The sequence below is a fragment of the Ammospiza caudacuta genome, chromosome 12 (genome assembly GCF_027887145.1).
Source record: "Ammospiza caudacuta isolate bAmmCau1 chromosome 12, bAmmCau1.pri, whole genome shotgun sequence".
NCBI lineage: Eukaryota > Metazoa > Chordata > Aves > Passeriformes > Passerellidae > Ammospiza > Ammospiza caudacuta.
The window spans coordinates 4635433-4652617 of record NC_080604.1 but is presented as its reverse complement, the minus strand read 5'-3'; the positions used below and the strand labels follow the sequence as shown (position 1 = coordinate 4652617).

Below are 17185 nucleotides of genomic sequence, written 5' to 3'. Positions count from 1 at the left end.
TTTTAGGGGAGCCTTATTTGCCTTGACTCCACCAGCAAAGTCTTCCTTTCCCAGTGGGAAAAATAAAAGTGACATTGAATAAAGAGATCTTTGTGTTCTTCCTGTTTTAGTTAACTACACACTTCTAATCATGAGGAAATGATGGCTAGGACAATATTCAGAAAAAGTTGAACTTCTAGAAAATTGAGTTTTTTAAAAAAAATATGCCTAGCCTTCCTCAGCCTAGGGATTTTTTTCCTATTAAAAACTTGCAAGTAAATTTTAGAGAAAGAGTTTAAGAAATAAGTGCTGCTTTGGGAATTCCATTCACCAGATATTGTGCTTAAATTAGAACATGATGGGAAGACAGAATCTCAACTGATTATTTCCACTACTGCCTTCCTTATTACAGACTGCAAAAAGAAACAAGCCCAACTTCTTTTTCTTGCTGTTGTGAAGCCAGAGCTCTATGTCTCAGGTAATAGGGGATGTCTCCTGATTTATTACCTATAACTTACTCTACAAACATCAGGGTGTTGAGGGAGTCAAAATTAGGCAGAATTTATGCATGAAATGACCTCCAGTAAAATTCTTCTCTTCTCCTGAATTCAGTTTTCCATGGATTAGGCTCTGTGTTTCTGGTAGAGTGATGATTCTCCTCAGCTCCCAAAACTTGGAAAAGAATTGGAGACAAATGCATTTTAAGGTTTTCTTTACAACATAGTCAAACCCTGGAGGATCTGTTTCAGTTTTCCTGTGAGTAGGAAAGGAACTGAGATGAGAGGGAGTAGGAATGGTCAGAAATATCCTGAAATATAAAAATAATTGTGGAATATCCTAAGTTGAAAGGGACCCACAAGGATTATCCAGTCCAGACATTCCAACACATCCCACCTGGGCATGCCTGGCAACGTTGTCCAAACTCTCCTTGGGATTTGGCAGCCTTGGGAATGTCATCATTCCCTGGGGAGCCTGGACAGTGCCCAGCACCCTCTGGAGGAGAAGAAGAACCTAAAGAAGAACCTAAATCTGACAATTTCCAGGAAGGCTTTTCCCACTGACAGCAATCTGCCTGGTTTGTTCTCTGTGCCTGAATTGTTCATCCATTTCCAGAGCAGTGCAGTAGCAATTCAGCAATCCCCACCTCTCCTGCTGCCCTCCCAGCACAGCCTTTGTCAGGCTCCTGCAATCTGTGCCAGCCAAGTCAGCATCTCCCTGCTGCTCTTTGTGCACCTAAATGTGATTTTTGCCTCCTTACTGGAGGGTTCTTCTCTCACAGAGTTTCTTTGTTCACCTTTAACCAGTCATCGGGAAAAATCATTGTCCAGCAGAGATGAAATTCTGGATAATCTTTGTGTCTTCTCCATTTGCCTTCCCAGTGGATTGGCCTGTAATAAAATATTCCTCTTTTAGCTGGGAAAGAAGAAGTCCATGCATTTTTAGTAAGTGGATGTAATAAAATTCGAGTATTTTCTCGTTTAGCTCTTGAAGAACAGATGTTGCTTTTGCTGGGCATAATTGGGTGGGGTTTCACAATAATTAATTTTCCTGGTCTGCCAGCTAAGTTCTATTTTGACCCAATTTTCAGGTTATAAACCTACAGGTGTCAACCAACAACTGATGATTCACAGCTGTAAAGAAAATATTTTATTGAGAGGAGTTTCAGCATTAAAATACTGCAAAATACATTTTAAATAACAAAAGGAATGCATGTATTTGATTAAAAATACCATTACAAAAAGCAAAAAGAGTAGAAGAAATCTTTGGGCATTTTGAACACTGCAGAGAAGCACAAGTTGGCTGGAACATCTGCAGTATCACATCATCTGCTCTGCAGGAGTCTTGTGGAAGGCAATTAATTGTTAATTAGCGATGTGCCAGCAGCCAGCTCAGGACAGGATTGTTTGCTGAGTTGGTTGGAGTTGTCACATGTAATTTATGTGGCAGAGCCCTTGCAGGGCTCAGTGTCTGTGGGACTGCACTGGGGCTGCTTTAGAGAACTCGACACACAGAGTTAAATCCAGCGCCTGAATGCTGACAGTGCTGAAATGGAAATCCTCAATAGCACAGGGGTGTTTGACAAGAGCTAATCAATATTTTCCAGGCAATTACTTTGCTTTACTGACATGCAACTTCAGCCAAAAAGACTTCAATAAAGGAAATGTTCTGAAAATATGGGAGCTCTTCTGAAATTTTGAAGCAATATATTGCTGTTGCTCTCTAGTTCATAGTAAAATGTGATTGAGTTGAAATTTTAGGGGGTTATATATAATTCTTATTATTTTGCACTGGGGAGAAAAATGAATTATCTTCATTCTGGGTTGATTTTGGAGCTTTTTTCCTATTTCAGGTCTGACACAGAACCAAACCACTCCCTCATTCACACCCATCATTGTGTTTCTAATGGTAACTTGCTTTGGATTTTATTGTATTTTACAGCAACACTTGGCAGAGTGTGCAGTATTGCTGCCACCCCTCACTGAACCTGAATATTGCACAGGTTCCTGTGTTGGCAGGGTAGAGAATCAGAGAGGGAAAAGTGGGAAAACTCAAGGGATGAGAAAGCCCAGGGGCTGAGATGAGGCAGTTTAACATGTAAAGCAAAGCCAAACAAAGAATGAATTCCCTATTTCCCATCAGCAGCTGGGTGTTCAGCCATTTCCAGGAGGGCAGCACTTCATCCCATGGGATATTTGGGAATAAAAATGCCATCACTCAAATTATCATCCTCCCTCCCTCTTGGTCCCAATTTTTACTGCTGAGCATGACTCCTCATAGCATGGAATGATCATTTACAAGCTGGAATTTCATTTTTTAATTACTGTGCTATGAACTCAACCCAAAGGTAAGTTGGTTTTGTGAAATTCCAGGATTAACCCAAAGCCTGGCTCAGTGGGCTGCTTGTAGAAACAAAGAGCAAGGCTGGGGGGAGATGCCTCTTCCTACCAGAGGTGTGAGAGTCATTCAATTCCTTGAAATTTAATTCCAAACAATCTTCTCATACTGACCTGGAGCATCCAGTGCCCAAATCAACCCCTTATCTTGCTTTACAACAGGGAAGAAAGAGTGTCTGGGATAAAATGAAAGATTCTACGAGCTTGCAGAGAGCTTCTGTAACCTGAATTGAATTCTAACATTGTTCATTGAGTACCTTTAATAATGTTAATTATGACAAATATTAAAATATTTATATAAAAATATAATATTTATATAATACATAATATTTATAGTACATAATATTTATATAATATATATAATATAATTATTAAAATATTTTAATAGAGTTGAAAATGTATCCAGAAAGCTGAGCAAAAACTCCCCTCAGAGTTCATTCCTATTCCAGGCTGGAGCAGATCCCAGTAGCTGAGCTGGGCATGCTGATAACATCTGTATCTGCATGAGGACTGCAAATTCAGCTTTAACTTGGAACAATGATTGTCTACAGGCAGTTGTGGTGTTATGCATTGAGTTCTGCTCAGGTCTCTTTGGTATTTCTTTTATTTATTTTAAATTTATCTTTATTTATTTTATTTTTGTTATTCTTTTATTTCTCGCTTGTAAGTCCCACTAAAACCTTTCAAAAGTGTCTTCTCATTCAGTGCTGTCATTTATTTGCTAGTTCATGGATTTCAGTTCACTAGGATAGGTGACAGCTAACTCTTGGAAGCTGTGGATTACCCAGGATTGGAGGTTCTCTCTAAGTGTTGTCTGTGTATAAAATTCATGTTTAAGAAACTCAAGGTACCATTACCCATTAGCAGAGGGATGTGTCCCTAAAGCACGGTAGGAATGGATGAATTAACTCAAGGAAACCCCAATTTGTGCCACTTTTTCCAGGGGATCAGCAGCAGAAATCTCCTATTTGGAATATTCTCACCCACTCCTGTCCAGAGGAGGGGATGGAAGATAAAATACAGGTAACAAAATACAGGTCTCGGATTGACAAGGGAAGGGCAACATCAATAGATGGAAAAGTGATTTTTGCAGCTCTCCTCAGCCCCAAACTCAACATCTCACCCATTGTGAGGCAATAAATTGGATGGAGAGATACCTCCAATGATAGGGGTTAAGCCTTTCTAAACAGGAGCCAAACAATCAGGTGTTGCTTTACTTAAAGTTATCTGCAGCAAAGAAATATATTTTTTCCCATTACAGAAAACTGATTAGGCACAAATCAGCCTATTTTTGATTGAAGTCAGCCTCTAATAAAACAGCTAAATGTGTTGGTCCTGTTCACAAATGGCTTTGTGATTTTAGGCTTTTGATCCAAAATATTGTCAGATTGTTATCACTGCTGAAATTCTGATTGTATTTCTTTGCTTTTGTGTAGCTATTTCCCACAAAGAGTCCAGCTTTATGAAATCTTTATAGAAGGCTTGTGCACATCATGCTTATAGCAAATCTAAATTGAAGGTTTTAAATCTGGAGAGGATTGTTGTTTCCCCCCTAGTTATATTGTCACAGGATTTTCTATTGCAGGAACAACACAGAAATTCAGAGTTACAATAAGGGGAAGAAATGAGCCAAGCCCCAGATTTAAATTTCCAAAGCTACATCACATGAGCTGACATTAATTTTGGCAGCCTGGCGGAATCCTGTGGACATGTGGATTTTTCTCGGAGGTTGTTTTCCCAAGTTGCTCTAGGTATGAATGGCTTCTCCTGATTAATTTTAGTTTATAAATCTAAATAAATGCAGCCTTGGAACATTTGGTACTTCACAGCTCCATTCTCTGGTGAGCAGAAACATCTGATTTCCACCCCCACCCCTGCACTTTCTGCACAGAGTTGTAAAGGGTTCCTTGGGAGCGTGGAGATAAACCTGAATAAAGCAGAACTTGAATTGCTTTTTTAGGGCACATCATTTTAATGGCCAGGGTGTCCCAACGGGCTGAGAGGAACAGGCAGGAATTCCTGATGAGGAGCACCAGAGACACAGTGAGAGCATGAACTGACACTAGGGAATTTCCCTCATTGCAACAGCAAAGGCTCCACCAGAATTTAAATAAAAAGGGTTCTCAACCTGCTCTAAAATTTGTCAATTTTTGTTGCAGACACTGAGGAGTGCTCACAAGGATTAGCAGCCAGCAATTACTTCAATAAACACTTCAGCTGGGAGGAGGCTGAATGGGAATTGGTGCAGGAATACAGCAGTGGATAAAACACTTGACAGCAGGAATGAATCGTTTAAAATACTGAACAAATCAGCAAATAAACACCTTCAGCATCGGCCTGCAGACTGCCCCTTGCAGCAGGCCCTTCAATTTGGGATCATCAATCTCTTTGGTGAAGGCTGGTCTCTCCTCTCTATTGAATCATCAAATGTTTACTGTCCCTCAGCTTCCCTCTGTTTTTAGAATTACTCTCAGGAATAAAATGAGAATTCACTGTCAGCTTTGATGTTTAAGTGTATCCTGTTGAGTTTGCTAGGCCTGGCCGGGAGACAGAAAAGCAGGGTCTGTTTTGATCCCTGCTGAAAACAAGATGAAGGAGGAGGTAAAAATAAATCAACAAAAAAGCCCTCCAAGTTGAGTTTAGTTTGTGCAAAGTCAGCTTGGGAAAAATGAATCTATTCTATCCTCAATTAATGAATACCAGCTGCATTGAAAACAAAGCCACAAATACAGCACTCAAAATCAAACCTAGCTCTGTGGTAAGGATGCTTTAAAAAAATTAAAAAGATAAGAATTTTGCCATTTTTTTTCGGTTTTCCCACTGGCAGATCTCCTTTCCCAAGATAAGTTTGAGTAGAACTCTAAATGCTGGCATCAAGAAGAAAAGAGAGAGGCTCATCCTGCCCCTGTTAGGTGCAAGGGTTGATGTGACAGAGAGCTGACAGGGTGAGGCCCCAGCACCCACTCCTGTGACAGGCATCACTGAAATGCAAAATCCTGCAAACTTTAACCACAGCAGAAGCTCCAGTGGGTAATGTGCAAGCAGGGTACAAAGTCAGCTCGAGTTAATTTAAAATCTATCTTTCCATTGTCTTCCAGGAGCACTGCTAACAGGTGGCCAGGCAGTGGGAAAAGCCCCTGGAGATGGAGGGCGAGAGGGAGAGGATTCACATGGAACAAGATCTGACTGTCCCTGGGACATTTCCAGCACAGACTGCTGGATTTAGGAGCTGTGAGTTCCAAAGTGCATCCCCTGGAGCTGCAGAGCAAGGCCTTGCTGATCATAACTGCAGCAGAGTGTGGAAGAACCTGGCTTGGGTTCTGAAGCAAGAACCTGGCTTGGGTGCTGCCATTTGCCAAGGAGAACCTGCAGAGATGAAGAAAGAAGAGGTATTTAATTTGGCTTTGGAAACTTAGGGTGAAAATGACTGACCTACAAAAAAAATTTAAAAAGGAGAGGGTTAGATGGAAAAAAAAATCTCTATTCACAATATTTGATTCAACCTGAAACAAAACCATTTGTAATATTTTTTTCCCTCTTCTCGCCTCTTTTACAGCTTGAATTTTAAGCCAAGCCCCAGCCAGCAATGCCCTCATGGGCTGCTTGCTTCTGCATTTCCCTGCTGCAACTCGAAAGCGCCCACATTGTTTCCACACTTCCCAAATGTTCCCCCTCCGTTTATTTTTTCATCCCGTCTGTCCCCCGGCTCTCCCCACCGCCCTTTCCAGCTCAAGTTTGTGTCATCTGTTCCCGCCGGGCTCCTTTTTTTAACTTGTGGGGTCTGTGCCAGCCCCCGAGCGAGGCAGGTGCGGGGCTGGGTCTGCCTGTGGTGCCGTCCCTGCCTGAGGGATGCAGGGCAAGGATGGCACTGCCGGGGATGGATGGGGATGCAGAACCCGGCTGCCAGCCTGCACGGCTGGTACTGCCAGAGGCTGCAGAGCAGGGATGGGGCTGCCGGGGATGGGAGGGGAATACGGCTGCCAACCTGGCGGGCCCCCGGCTCCCATCCCTGCCCGAGGGCTGCACAGTCGGGCCGGGACCCACCGGCGATGGGGATGGGAACACGGCTGCCAAACTGCCGGGCCCATGATACCATCCCTGCCCGAGGCTACGGAGCAGAGATGGGACCCACTGGGGAGGGGGATGTGGCTGCCAGCCTGCGGGGCTCGGCCCTGCCCACGGTCCCATCCCCGCCGGAGGGATGCCCAGCGGGGCCGGCCACCGGGGATGGGGATGCAGAACGCGGCTGCCAACCTGGCGGGCCCGCAGGTACCATCCCTGCCGAGGACTGCACAGCGGGGCCAGGACCCGCCGGGGATGGGGATGCGGGTGCAAGCCTGACGGGCTCGGCCCTGCCCTGTCCGCCATCCCATCCCTGCCGAGGGATGTGCAGCAGGGCTGGGACTGCCGGGGATGGGGATGCAGAACGCGGCTGCCAACCTGCCGGGCCCGCGGGTACCATCCCTGCCGAGGACTGCTCAGCGGGAACGGGACTGCCGGGGATGGGGATGCAGAACGCGGCTGCCAACCTGCCGGGCCCGCGGGTACCATCCCTGCCGAGGACTGCTCAGCGGGAACGGGACTGCCGGGGATGGGGATGCAGAACGCGGCTGCCAACCTGGCGGGCTCGGCCCTGGCCGCGGGCGGGGAGCGCAGCCGGGGATGCTCTGCTCTCCGCTCGCTGGTGATGCTCGGTGGTGATGCTGGGTGGAGGAGAAGGAGGAGGAGGAGGAGAAGGAGGAGAAGGAGGGGGGAGCTGGCGGGACAGCCTGAGGTGGGCGGAGGGGGGAGGCGGGTGTTAAACCATCGCTCCGGGGAGGGCTGAGCATTTGCAAATTGCGGCTCCATCCAGAGCGCGGGGAGCATCCTCCAACCCACGCCGGGCCGCCAGCAGCGGCGGGGCAGGACGAGGCTTCCCGGCTCGCGGGGATCCCGAACGCCTCCTCCCCTCCTGGCTGTGCCCTGCCCGCGCCGCCGGAGCCGCAGCATCGCCCGCAGGCAGCGCTAGCACAGCCCGGCCCCCGGCCCCGGCGCGCAGGCAGGCACGGGCACAGCCCTGGGTGAGTAATCCCGCAGCTCCCGCGGGCAGGCCACAGCCATCCCGGCCCTCAGGTGTGAGCCCGGCAGGTGCGGCGCATCCTCGGCCTCTGGTAGGTCAGCAAGGATGGCATCCTTGCCTGGGGAGGGATTTTTGAAAGGTTTCCTTGTCCGCTAGCAAGTTAGCTGTCACCACTTGGAATTACTCCTTCCCTTGCACAGAACCTTCTCTCTCACTCCCACCCCTTTCTTCTCCTTTTTCCCCTGCTTTACAACTTTTCCAGCCTTGTGGAGTTGCCTCCCTCATTTTCACCCGCAGATTTCCAGAGGTAACAAGAGGCCAGTGCCACCCTGGGAGATTTCAGAGGTTGAAGATCAGTGCCAGCAAGTGTCCTAACACACCTGTGTGTTCCTCTTTTGTTCTCCACCAGGCTGAAAAGTCATGACAGCTGAAAAGACTATTCCTATAATTAATGGCAAGCCAGAAGATGCTTTGGACCCAGAAGCCTCAAGTACCAACCTCGTCCACAGCAATGATAAGAAAGTTCATGAAAGAGGGCACTGGAACAACAAGGTTGAATTTGTGCTTTCTGTGGCAGGGGAGATTATTGGGCTGGGAAACGTCTGGAGATTCCCATACCTTTGCTACAAGAATGGAGGAGGTAAGATGGCATCACATGTAGATTTAGATGGGAATTAAACATGGGAATTAAACAGTTAAGAGTGCCTTGCTGTGATTTATTGCACTAGTAAGAGAGACGTGTTCAGGGTTTCAGTGCATGTGCAGACAGGGAAGCATTAACATCTGACAACTGAGAAAAATCGTTGTGTTTCCCTTTCCCTCTCTCCAAACACTGTGTGGTTTATTTTTACAAGTTGCTGTTACGTTAGTAAATTGACATCTTTTTTTCAGGAGCATTTTTCATGCAGGAGAAGCCAGCATTCAGTTATAGTAGTACACTCTGTCTTCTGCATGTGAATACACACCCAGGCATACTTAACTAAGTTTGTCTGACACAGAAAAGAAGGCAGCACTTCATTTGTCACAGCAGTGTACTTTGGAGAGGATGAATATGTTTTTTCCCTAACAATGCCACAAAGACTAAATTAATTTTCTTTGTCTCATGAAATTTTTTATACCTCAATGTTCTTTTTTTCCCCTCATACTTCTCCAATTCCTACAAGGCAGAAAAGATGTAAAATTACAGGTTGAAGAGAGCAAGCCCTAATAAATACAACATAGTGAATGTTATTTGAGAGAGGAAAGAGCAGACTCAACTTCTCCAGAGTATAACATGTGGCACGTATTGGTTATAGCCAACTGTAAACTGTGTAAGATAAATGACAGCTGAGAATAAGCACATCAGCTTGGGCAGCAGGGAAGAAAGGAAAGTAAATTACAAACTCAGTTTAGAATTCTGTGGACTGGGTTCAACATTCTTCCCACTTAAGGCCTGAGACAGTGGCAGTGTAAACACAGAGGCTGGAAGAAAAATAGGATGTTGAGGGCTGATAAGCACTGATCTGCTCCTTGATGGGTTGGTTTGCTGCGCCAAACTTCTATTCCTTGTCCCTCCTTATCTGAACTCAGGGATGGTTTTTAGCCCATTTTGTGTGCTGTTCCTACAAGACAAGCCCTGCTGTGCAAATTGTTTTTATTGTTGGGAGTTCCTTTCTTTATGTCTCTGTATTTTGGCCAAACTTAGGCAACAAGAGTTCAGCTCTTTGGAGAGTGCTGCTACCAGATCCTGAATGTTAACATGCTGCACATCATATACACAAGCCTTTTTTGTTGATGGTCAAAGTGCTCCCAGAGAACTTTTGGCAGAGGAAATGACAGGAATATATATTTGCTGTGTAGTTTTTTGGTTCCTGCAGCTTTACGTGCCCATTTGTGAGTGTGTGCCAGCTTGCTATTATTTTAAAGGCTGTAACATGAGGTAGAAAGAATTTCCATCATTGTTTTGGGTGATTTGATGAAAAAGTAATTACCTAAATATCATATTAAATCACCACTGTACTCTTTAAGAATAGAATAAGTGGGTGTGATTTAATTGCTCGTGTCCTGGCACCATGGGACATTTGCCATTGACCAGTTTTAGTCAATGGAGGCTCAGTCTGTGAGCTTGTGTAACCCCCTGCTGGAATTAGACCAGGGTTTGTTTTCAGTGCTTAAATCTGATGCATCCAACTCCTTGGTGTGTGCTGGGGGAAGACAGTGGTAAATATCTGAGCTAGTTGTGAAATAAATTGCTTTTAACAGAACAAATCTAGAAGCTGTAGTTTGGAACTTGTGAGGTTGACCTCTCTGGCACTTACTCCAAGTCATAACAGGGAGTGTAGGAAAAATCATCTGGAAGTTTGGGCTGTGGATGTTCAGGTTTTGAGGAAAAATAATTTCTTTGTGTGTTTAGAATGAGGTATTTCTTGTAATATGATCTTTTTGTAAGCTGGGAATCCTGATGTTTTCTAATGTTCCTGTTGGAAAAACAAGCTGGTACTTTGGGTTTCCACAAGTTGCATTGTTCAGCTCGCTGTGAGAGTGTGTGTGATAATACTGGCCAGTAAATTATCCAGGGAAATATTCCATGTTTTGTGGAATCCCTATGGATTGCTTGAGAGGCACCTGGGATTCACCCCTAGGGAAATTTCCTGGCTGAGGGAAGGAACTCTTGGTGATGAGATGAAGGAAACTCACTCAGAGCAGGTGGATGTAGTTGTCTCAATTTTCTCACCAGGGTGACTGAAACCCAGCAGCTGTCGCAGGGTGGGGGTGTGCTGTGGTTGGGTTTGCTGTGCTTCACCACCTGTGCTGGAGTTCACTGTCAGCACCCAGCAAAAATGTGGATGCTTTGTTATTTTCCTAGAATTTCACACCAATGTTTCTGGCTGATAAGGCCAGGTCCTGCTTTCTTGTCCTTGCGAGTAGTTCTGAAGTTTTTTTCCTCATTCTCTTTCTGCAATCCTTATAATATAAATAACATGAAATGGGTTTCTCAGATTTAATATCTGTAACACTTCCTCACTGCTGAGAAAAGCAAGGAGGATAGTGCTGGGCAGAGCAGAACTTTGAGCTGAGCATGGCTGGGATCTTTTCTGTGTTTGAGAGACTGACTTTAGGCTGAGGAACGTTGATCTGCTCTGTTTTAGCCCATGTCCCTGGTTTGCAGGTTAACTTTGGATATTTGGGGCAGGAATTAAACCCTTCCTGCACTGCACTGATGGCTCCCAGCTCAAGATCCTTCCTTTAATGGAAAAATCCTCCCTGTGCTCCTGAGGAGCCCTGTTCATTCTAACCAACACCCCCTCAATGTTCACCCCCAGGTGCTTTCCTCATCCCCTACGTGGTGTTTTTTATCTGCTGTGGAATCCCAGTATTTTTCTTGGAGACGGCCTTGGGACAGTTCACAAGTGAAGGAGGCATCACATGCTGGAGGAAAGTTTGCCCTCTCTTTGAAGGTAACAATTCTGTGTTCTACTGCAAAAGAAAGCATTCCATTTGAAGTAAAATGAAATTAATTGTAGCAAAACTGAAGTTAAGATATACTTAAGAGTAAGCTTTTGTTTTTAAATTAAATACAGCCTGAAAAGCAGAAGTTTTCTTTTGTATCTCACTTTTTATTTTGCTCCTCCAGGCATTGGCTATGCTACCCAAGTCATAGAGGCACACCTAAATGTATATTACATCATCATTTTAGCATGGGCTATCTTCTATTTGTTCAACTGCTTTACTACAGAGCTTCCCTGGGCTTCCTGTGGCCACGAATGGAATACAGGTATGACCTCAGCAGGGATTGCCACTATAAAATCCTTCCAAATGATTGATTATTATATTGAAATGTCCTGAACAAAGCTATGTGTGTAGCAAAATCTGTGCAAATGGGCCAATCTCATCCCACTACAGCCAAAAAAAAGGAAACCTGGAGTGAAACTGCCTTTTCGGGTTAGGTCATTGTAAAGCATTTACTCCTCTAGAATAGAATGTCAGCAGAAAAAGACTATGGATTTGTTAATTCTGTAAGATCTTCTGGCTAAATCCCAAGACTCTCATTTGCAATCATATCTCTTCTCCCTGAGCACACTGAGTGAATTCTGCAGCAGAGAATGACCTGATGACAGGTTGCATTCTTGCTCTTTCACTCTAATGAAGTCAGGAGGAGTTTGAATGGAGAGGGAAAAATGTTAAATGTGGATCTTTGGAATTGCTCTTTTAAATGCCAGATGTTGAGGGATAATGTTCATCAAGCTACTTCTGGAAATGTAGTCTCATAAATAATCCTTGCTGTGCATGTAAAGGAGCCTCCTGCATGCAGGATGAGGTATTCAGGAGGGTTTGCAGGGCAGGGCTCTGCATCTGTCTTCTCATTTATATAAATATCTGTCATTCTCTGCTCTTTGAGTCTCTAGATCCCAAACATCCATGGGGAGGATCTCATCCCACTGTCCTTATTCCTGAAATTTTGCATTCATCCCTTATGTACAATCCAGTTTCAAATCAAGCACCCAGCATGTTGTCTTTCATAGTTTGCACTAGTTGGCCATTTTTGGTGTTCTTTGAGCACACCTAAATTTGCCTGAAACCTTAATTTCTGAAATCTTGGGGAGGTAATTTTGGGCCCAGTGGATGTGGAAGGCTTTGGTACCAATTTTGACAGCCCTGCCAAGGAGCTTGGCCAGTGTTATCAGTGCTCAAATGCTCCACAGGGCTGAGCTGCTTTGGCCTTTGTGTTAGAGATAATAACAATAGTAATAATAATGATTATAATAGTGATAAGCCAGAGGAAATACCCACTCTCCTTATCAGGAAAAAGTGGCAGTTTATGGCTGGCCATGTTCCCTTGGTAGCCATAAACCACTGAACCAGCAGCTGGAGTTGGAGCACGTTGTAATTTAAATTCCCAATCCATTGCCTGAATGTTTCTTCCTTCTGCCTGAGGTGATTTTTTGGCCCTGTGCCTCTGGGAAGTGTTTTAGGAGAGTCCTCATGGATGTTTCTCTGGGTTATGATAACAATAGCTGATAGCTGCTGCAGAAGTAGCAGCTGTGGCCCTTAGTGCCCCCAAAAACCCTTTAACCCACCCATAAAATGTGTGGGCTTCCCAAGGTGCACAAAGTGGGACATGAACAAGAGCTGTGCTTGCATGTCAACATAGCAAACTCCTTACTTTTGTGCTTCTTTTCTAGAAAACTGTGTGGAATTTCAAAAACTCAACATGAGCAACTGCAGTCAAGTCTCTTTACAAAATGCCACTTCTCCAGTGATGGAATTCTGGGAGTAAGTGCACAAAAACCTTTATATTTGATCAGACTGTTTTCTACCTTTATATTTGATCAGACTGTTCACTGCCTTTATATTTGATCAGACTCTTCATTACCTTGCAATGATTTGACCATTTACACCTCGTAACCCTGTAGCACTTAGGGAGCGAGTTCAGCTGGAAATTTTCTTACCCTGCCACGGTCAGAATGAGAGTTTTTAACTCTTTTTTAAGAGGACACAAGGAAAGGAATTCCATATCCTGAAAGGACACAGAACAAAGTGTGCCACTTGCTTGGGAGCTTGGCTCCTGTTGCTGGAGGAAAGAGCCTCCAGCCCATACTAATGAGGAGGCAAAGGTGAAAGAAAGAAAATGATTTACAATATTCCTTTTTTCCCTTTTTTTTTTTTTTTTTTTTTCCCCCCTAAATATTTCTTCCCTTAGGAGTTGGAGAGCTAAATCCTCATCCTTGTTTCAGCTAACTAATACTCTGGCTTCTGGATCTCATTATTTTTTAAAGGACTGTGTGTTAGTTATTCAGCTAGAATAACAGCAGACTTTAACTCTGTCCTCTCCCCCTGACTCTGATTTCTTGCTAGACTAAGGGAAGGAAATCAGATGTTTGCACAAGATGAGCTGCTTTTGTGGTGACATATTTCTTCTGGCTATAAATATTTAATCAGTGCAGTGCAGCCTCCCATTTGTTCCTTGCAGGGTGTAGTGTGTGCTAAGCCAATCAGAGAAATGCAGTGTTACTTTGAATTCTGAGTGATTTCACAATTCAAAGCCAGTTACACAATTCTGGGTTACTACAATTTCTTGAGGACCCATTGATTTTATTTTGAGGCTGTTTTGTGTTCAGGACAGCAACAGCTACACTTTAAAGAAACAGGAATTAAAACTTCTTGAAGGGAAAACTCTACATTGACATAATTTCCTTCAATCTTAGGACTTGCTATTGTCTGCCTGAATGTCTTTTTCTTGCTACATCAGTAAACTTAGATTTCATTAGTTATTTCAGCAAATAATACTGTTTTATTTAAAAATAAAACCCCCCAAACACTAAATTAAACCTGAATAATATGAGCGACATATGCACTCTCTGGGTAAAACTGAAATTTTATTTTCTGTTAAAATTTTCAGTAATCTGAACACCTAACATCTTAAATCAAAACATAACTACCCACAGATAATATCTCAGAATAAGCAAGAGTTTCTCAGGTGGCATCACTTAATGCTACAACTTTATTTTATTTTAGCAAAAAATATCATATGGTTCTTTGGGATAAGGAGAATTAAGACTTAACATCAGTGGAATAAATGAACAATATATTTTCTCATGTATTAGCCAACTTACCCCCTGCATTTATATGATTTTTCAACAAAATTCCCAACTCTGCCACTGATGGTGACTCTGGTTATCCAGAGAAGTAGGAAATGTTTAGCTCAATTCTATGGAGAGCACAGAGTAAGTTTTACACTCTCATATTCTCATATTCCTGTGGCTTTACACTCTCATATTTGTGTGGTTTTACCCTCATATTTCTGTGGTTTTGTGGGTTTTGTGTCAGTGCTCATCTCTGGAGTGCCTCAATTCCTGGCTCAGTGTTATTTTGAAGCACACACAAATCCATTTTAAGGATGTCCCTTCTCAGAGATCTCTGAAAATGAAGCTAAACAAGATTCTTCAGCTCCACTTGCAATCAGGTTGAAGTGGGTTTTAAACCCTTCAGTTTTGGGGCATATTTCCCTACCTGGTATTTGTTAAATCTGGAATAAATTATGCAACTAGAAGGGAGAATCAGATTTAGCCTTTTCTCTAGCTGGTTTTACAGTCTTGTCAATAAAAAGTTGAAAATACACACTCCAAACCTTTTAAAATCACAAAAAAAAAAAAAAGAAGGAAAGAAAAAAAAAGGTAAATTAAATAATCTGTTATTTATTTGGAATGCCTTTCTTTATTGTGTCACAGACAAACTTTTTGTAACACCAACAGTTTGCTGGCCAAAGTAACTTAAGATATTCAACTTTTCTACTTTCTCTGTCCAAGTAAAACCGGAGTTGCATAGTTTTGCACACAGGAAATAAATGTACTCTCTTCCTGCTAAGGAAAGTGCTTGCCTTGTTTGAAATTTAAGTAGTTATGATGTTGCATGGCTTCAAAATTAAAAAAAAACCCAAAGAACAAACCAAACATGAAAAACTAGTTTCAAAGTGGAAGAATGAACTTTATTAAAAATCAGGATTGATTTTGCTATGAAATAACTAATTAGAATTAAGATTATAATTAAATTGTGTCCTAAATATCAAACATAAAAGCAGAGCAGGGTCTTTTTGTATCAAGAGCAGATGACAGAGCAGTTAATATCACTAGAAGAGGTACTTTGTGTGGAGATAAGTGTTATCAGCAATGTTATTTCCCTCAACTAGAGGTGGTGTTTTGTGATGCTGCTTTATGAGGTAAATTCTGCTGCCAGGAGTCATAAACTCATTGTAAGCCTGTTGAAACAAATTGTAAAAAAGGAGATTTGCTGGAGTAGGGAAGGGGGAGGCTCCAGAAGAACCATTCAGAACCATCACACTTGGTGCTCCCTGCAATGCCAAGGCTGCCATTGAAATTCCTCTGAGTTGTGGCCACATAAAGACAATTTATTGCATGAAGGGTTGGCTGTGGGGGGGGGAAATGGGGGTTTGTGGGATATTTTTTGTGGTGTTTTTGGTTTTGTTTTTGGGGTTTTTTTTTGTCAGTTGATTAAATCTGTGGATTAGAGTGGTAATTGTTGTGCCCAGTGATCCTGGCTGCTTTCTGTGAGTTTGTTTACATGTGAAACTCAGCCCTGCACCTGTAAAGTGGCAGGCTGGTGCTGCAGCTCCCCTTTCACAGCCATATCCCACAGCTTTTTACATGCTCACACTCTCTTCAGATGGTTTTAACTAAATCCAGCCTAGCAAGGAGAGGCTCAGCAATTCCCCAGTGGCTTTGCAGTGCTCTGTGCTGCTCCCGGTCTGAGAGCTCCTCGTGCTGGGCAGGCTCAGGTTGTTGTTTCACACAGGATTTACATTCTCAAAGTGCCAGCAGCTGGATTTAAGCGTGTCAATGAATACACCAGGCCCAAACCATCTTTATTTCTGGCTTTGGAAAGGAATTTTTTCCCTTTTACCTGGTGCTGCTGGGCTGTAAGGCTCTGCCCTTATTTACTCATGACTGGAAGTAAATCCAAATCCTCAGCTGGTTTCAGGATTGCAAACCCTAACTCCAGCCTCTCTGCTGAAATATTTGTGGCTTTTGCTACTTCTGCAGCCTTGGCAAGTCCTAAAGCTGTGGCTGGAGTCAGGCAGAGGTGGCAGAGGATACCTGGCAGTGCCGTGAGGGTTTTCCATTTCCCATCCCCAGCTGTGCCCAGAGGATGCTGCTCCTTTAGCAGGAACACTCTGACTTCTGAAAATTCATCTTTTCTCCCTGCTTTGCTAACTGCCTCACACAGAGGGTGAAAGCCCAATTTTAGAATATTTTTAAATTCTAAAATTTTTAAATTTTAAATTTTAAAATTTTTAATTTTAAAAATCTTTGTTAAAACAAACCAACCAAAAAAAGATTCCGAGAGAAATCCTGCAGCAGGTCCTAGGTGCTGTTTTCCTCCTGGCACGCTCCAAAGAACCCCATTAAACCTTAAATATTTTTGTGAGGCTGTAATTGACAACAACTTTTCTGTAGCTGCACAGTGGAAATGGGCTGACCCTGCTGGAGGTACAGCAAAACTTGGCAGTTTGGACACTCTTTTCTTTTTTTCCTGCTTAGAAATATCTGCTTCTGTCAGTGTTTTAAGGCTTCATTTGAGTGAGCAGGCACCACTGACAACTGATCAAAATTAGGGGATTAAAGGATTTCTTACTCCAGAAGGCCTTGCAAGCTGCAGCCTTGAGAAGTTCCAAACTCCGTGTGTACAGGGAAGCAGCTAAACTGATAAAAATTCACTTTTTATTCTTCAAACTCACTGCTGCTGTGTTCCAAAGGAT

General features: G+C 43.3%; 1 protein-coding gene across 3 annotated transcripts in view; it reads left to right on the top strand.

Moving 5' to 3' along the window:
* The first annotated feature begins 7719 nt into the window (after positions 1-7719).
* The window catches only part of SLC6A11 (solute carrier family 6 member 11), a 107985-nt gene continuing 98519 nt past the window's right edge, over positions 7720-17185 (top strand). Inside the window, exons 1-5 of one of the 3 annotated variants that reach the window (XM_058812667.1) lie at positions 7720-7933; positions 8342-8572; positions 11235-11369; positions 11546-11686; positions 13095-13185. In XM_058812667.1, the coding sequence (XP_058668650.1) occupies positions 8353-8572; positions 11235-11369; positions 11546-11686; positions 13095-13185 (587 nt within the window). In that variant the 5' untranslated portion in view covers positions 7720-7933; positions 8342-8352. Of the gene's footprint in view, positions 8024-8341; positions 8573-11234; positions 11370-11545; positions 11687-13094; positions 13190-17185 lie in introns of those variants that run through there. The other 2 variants (XM_058812669.1, XM_058812668.1) reach the window with 2 other exon arrangements.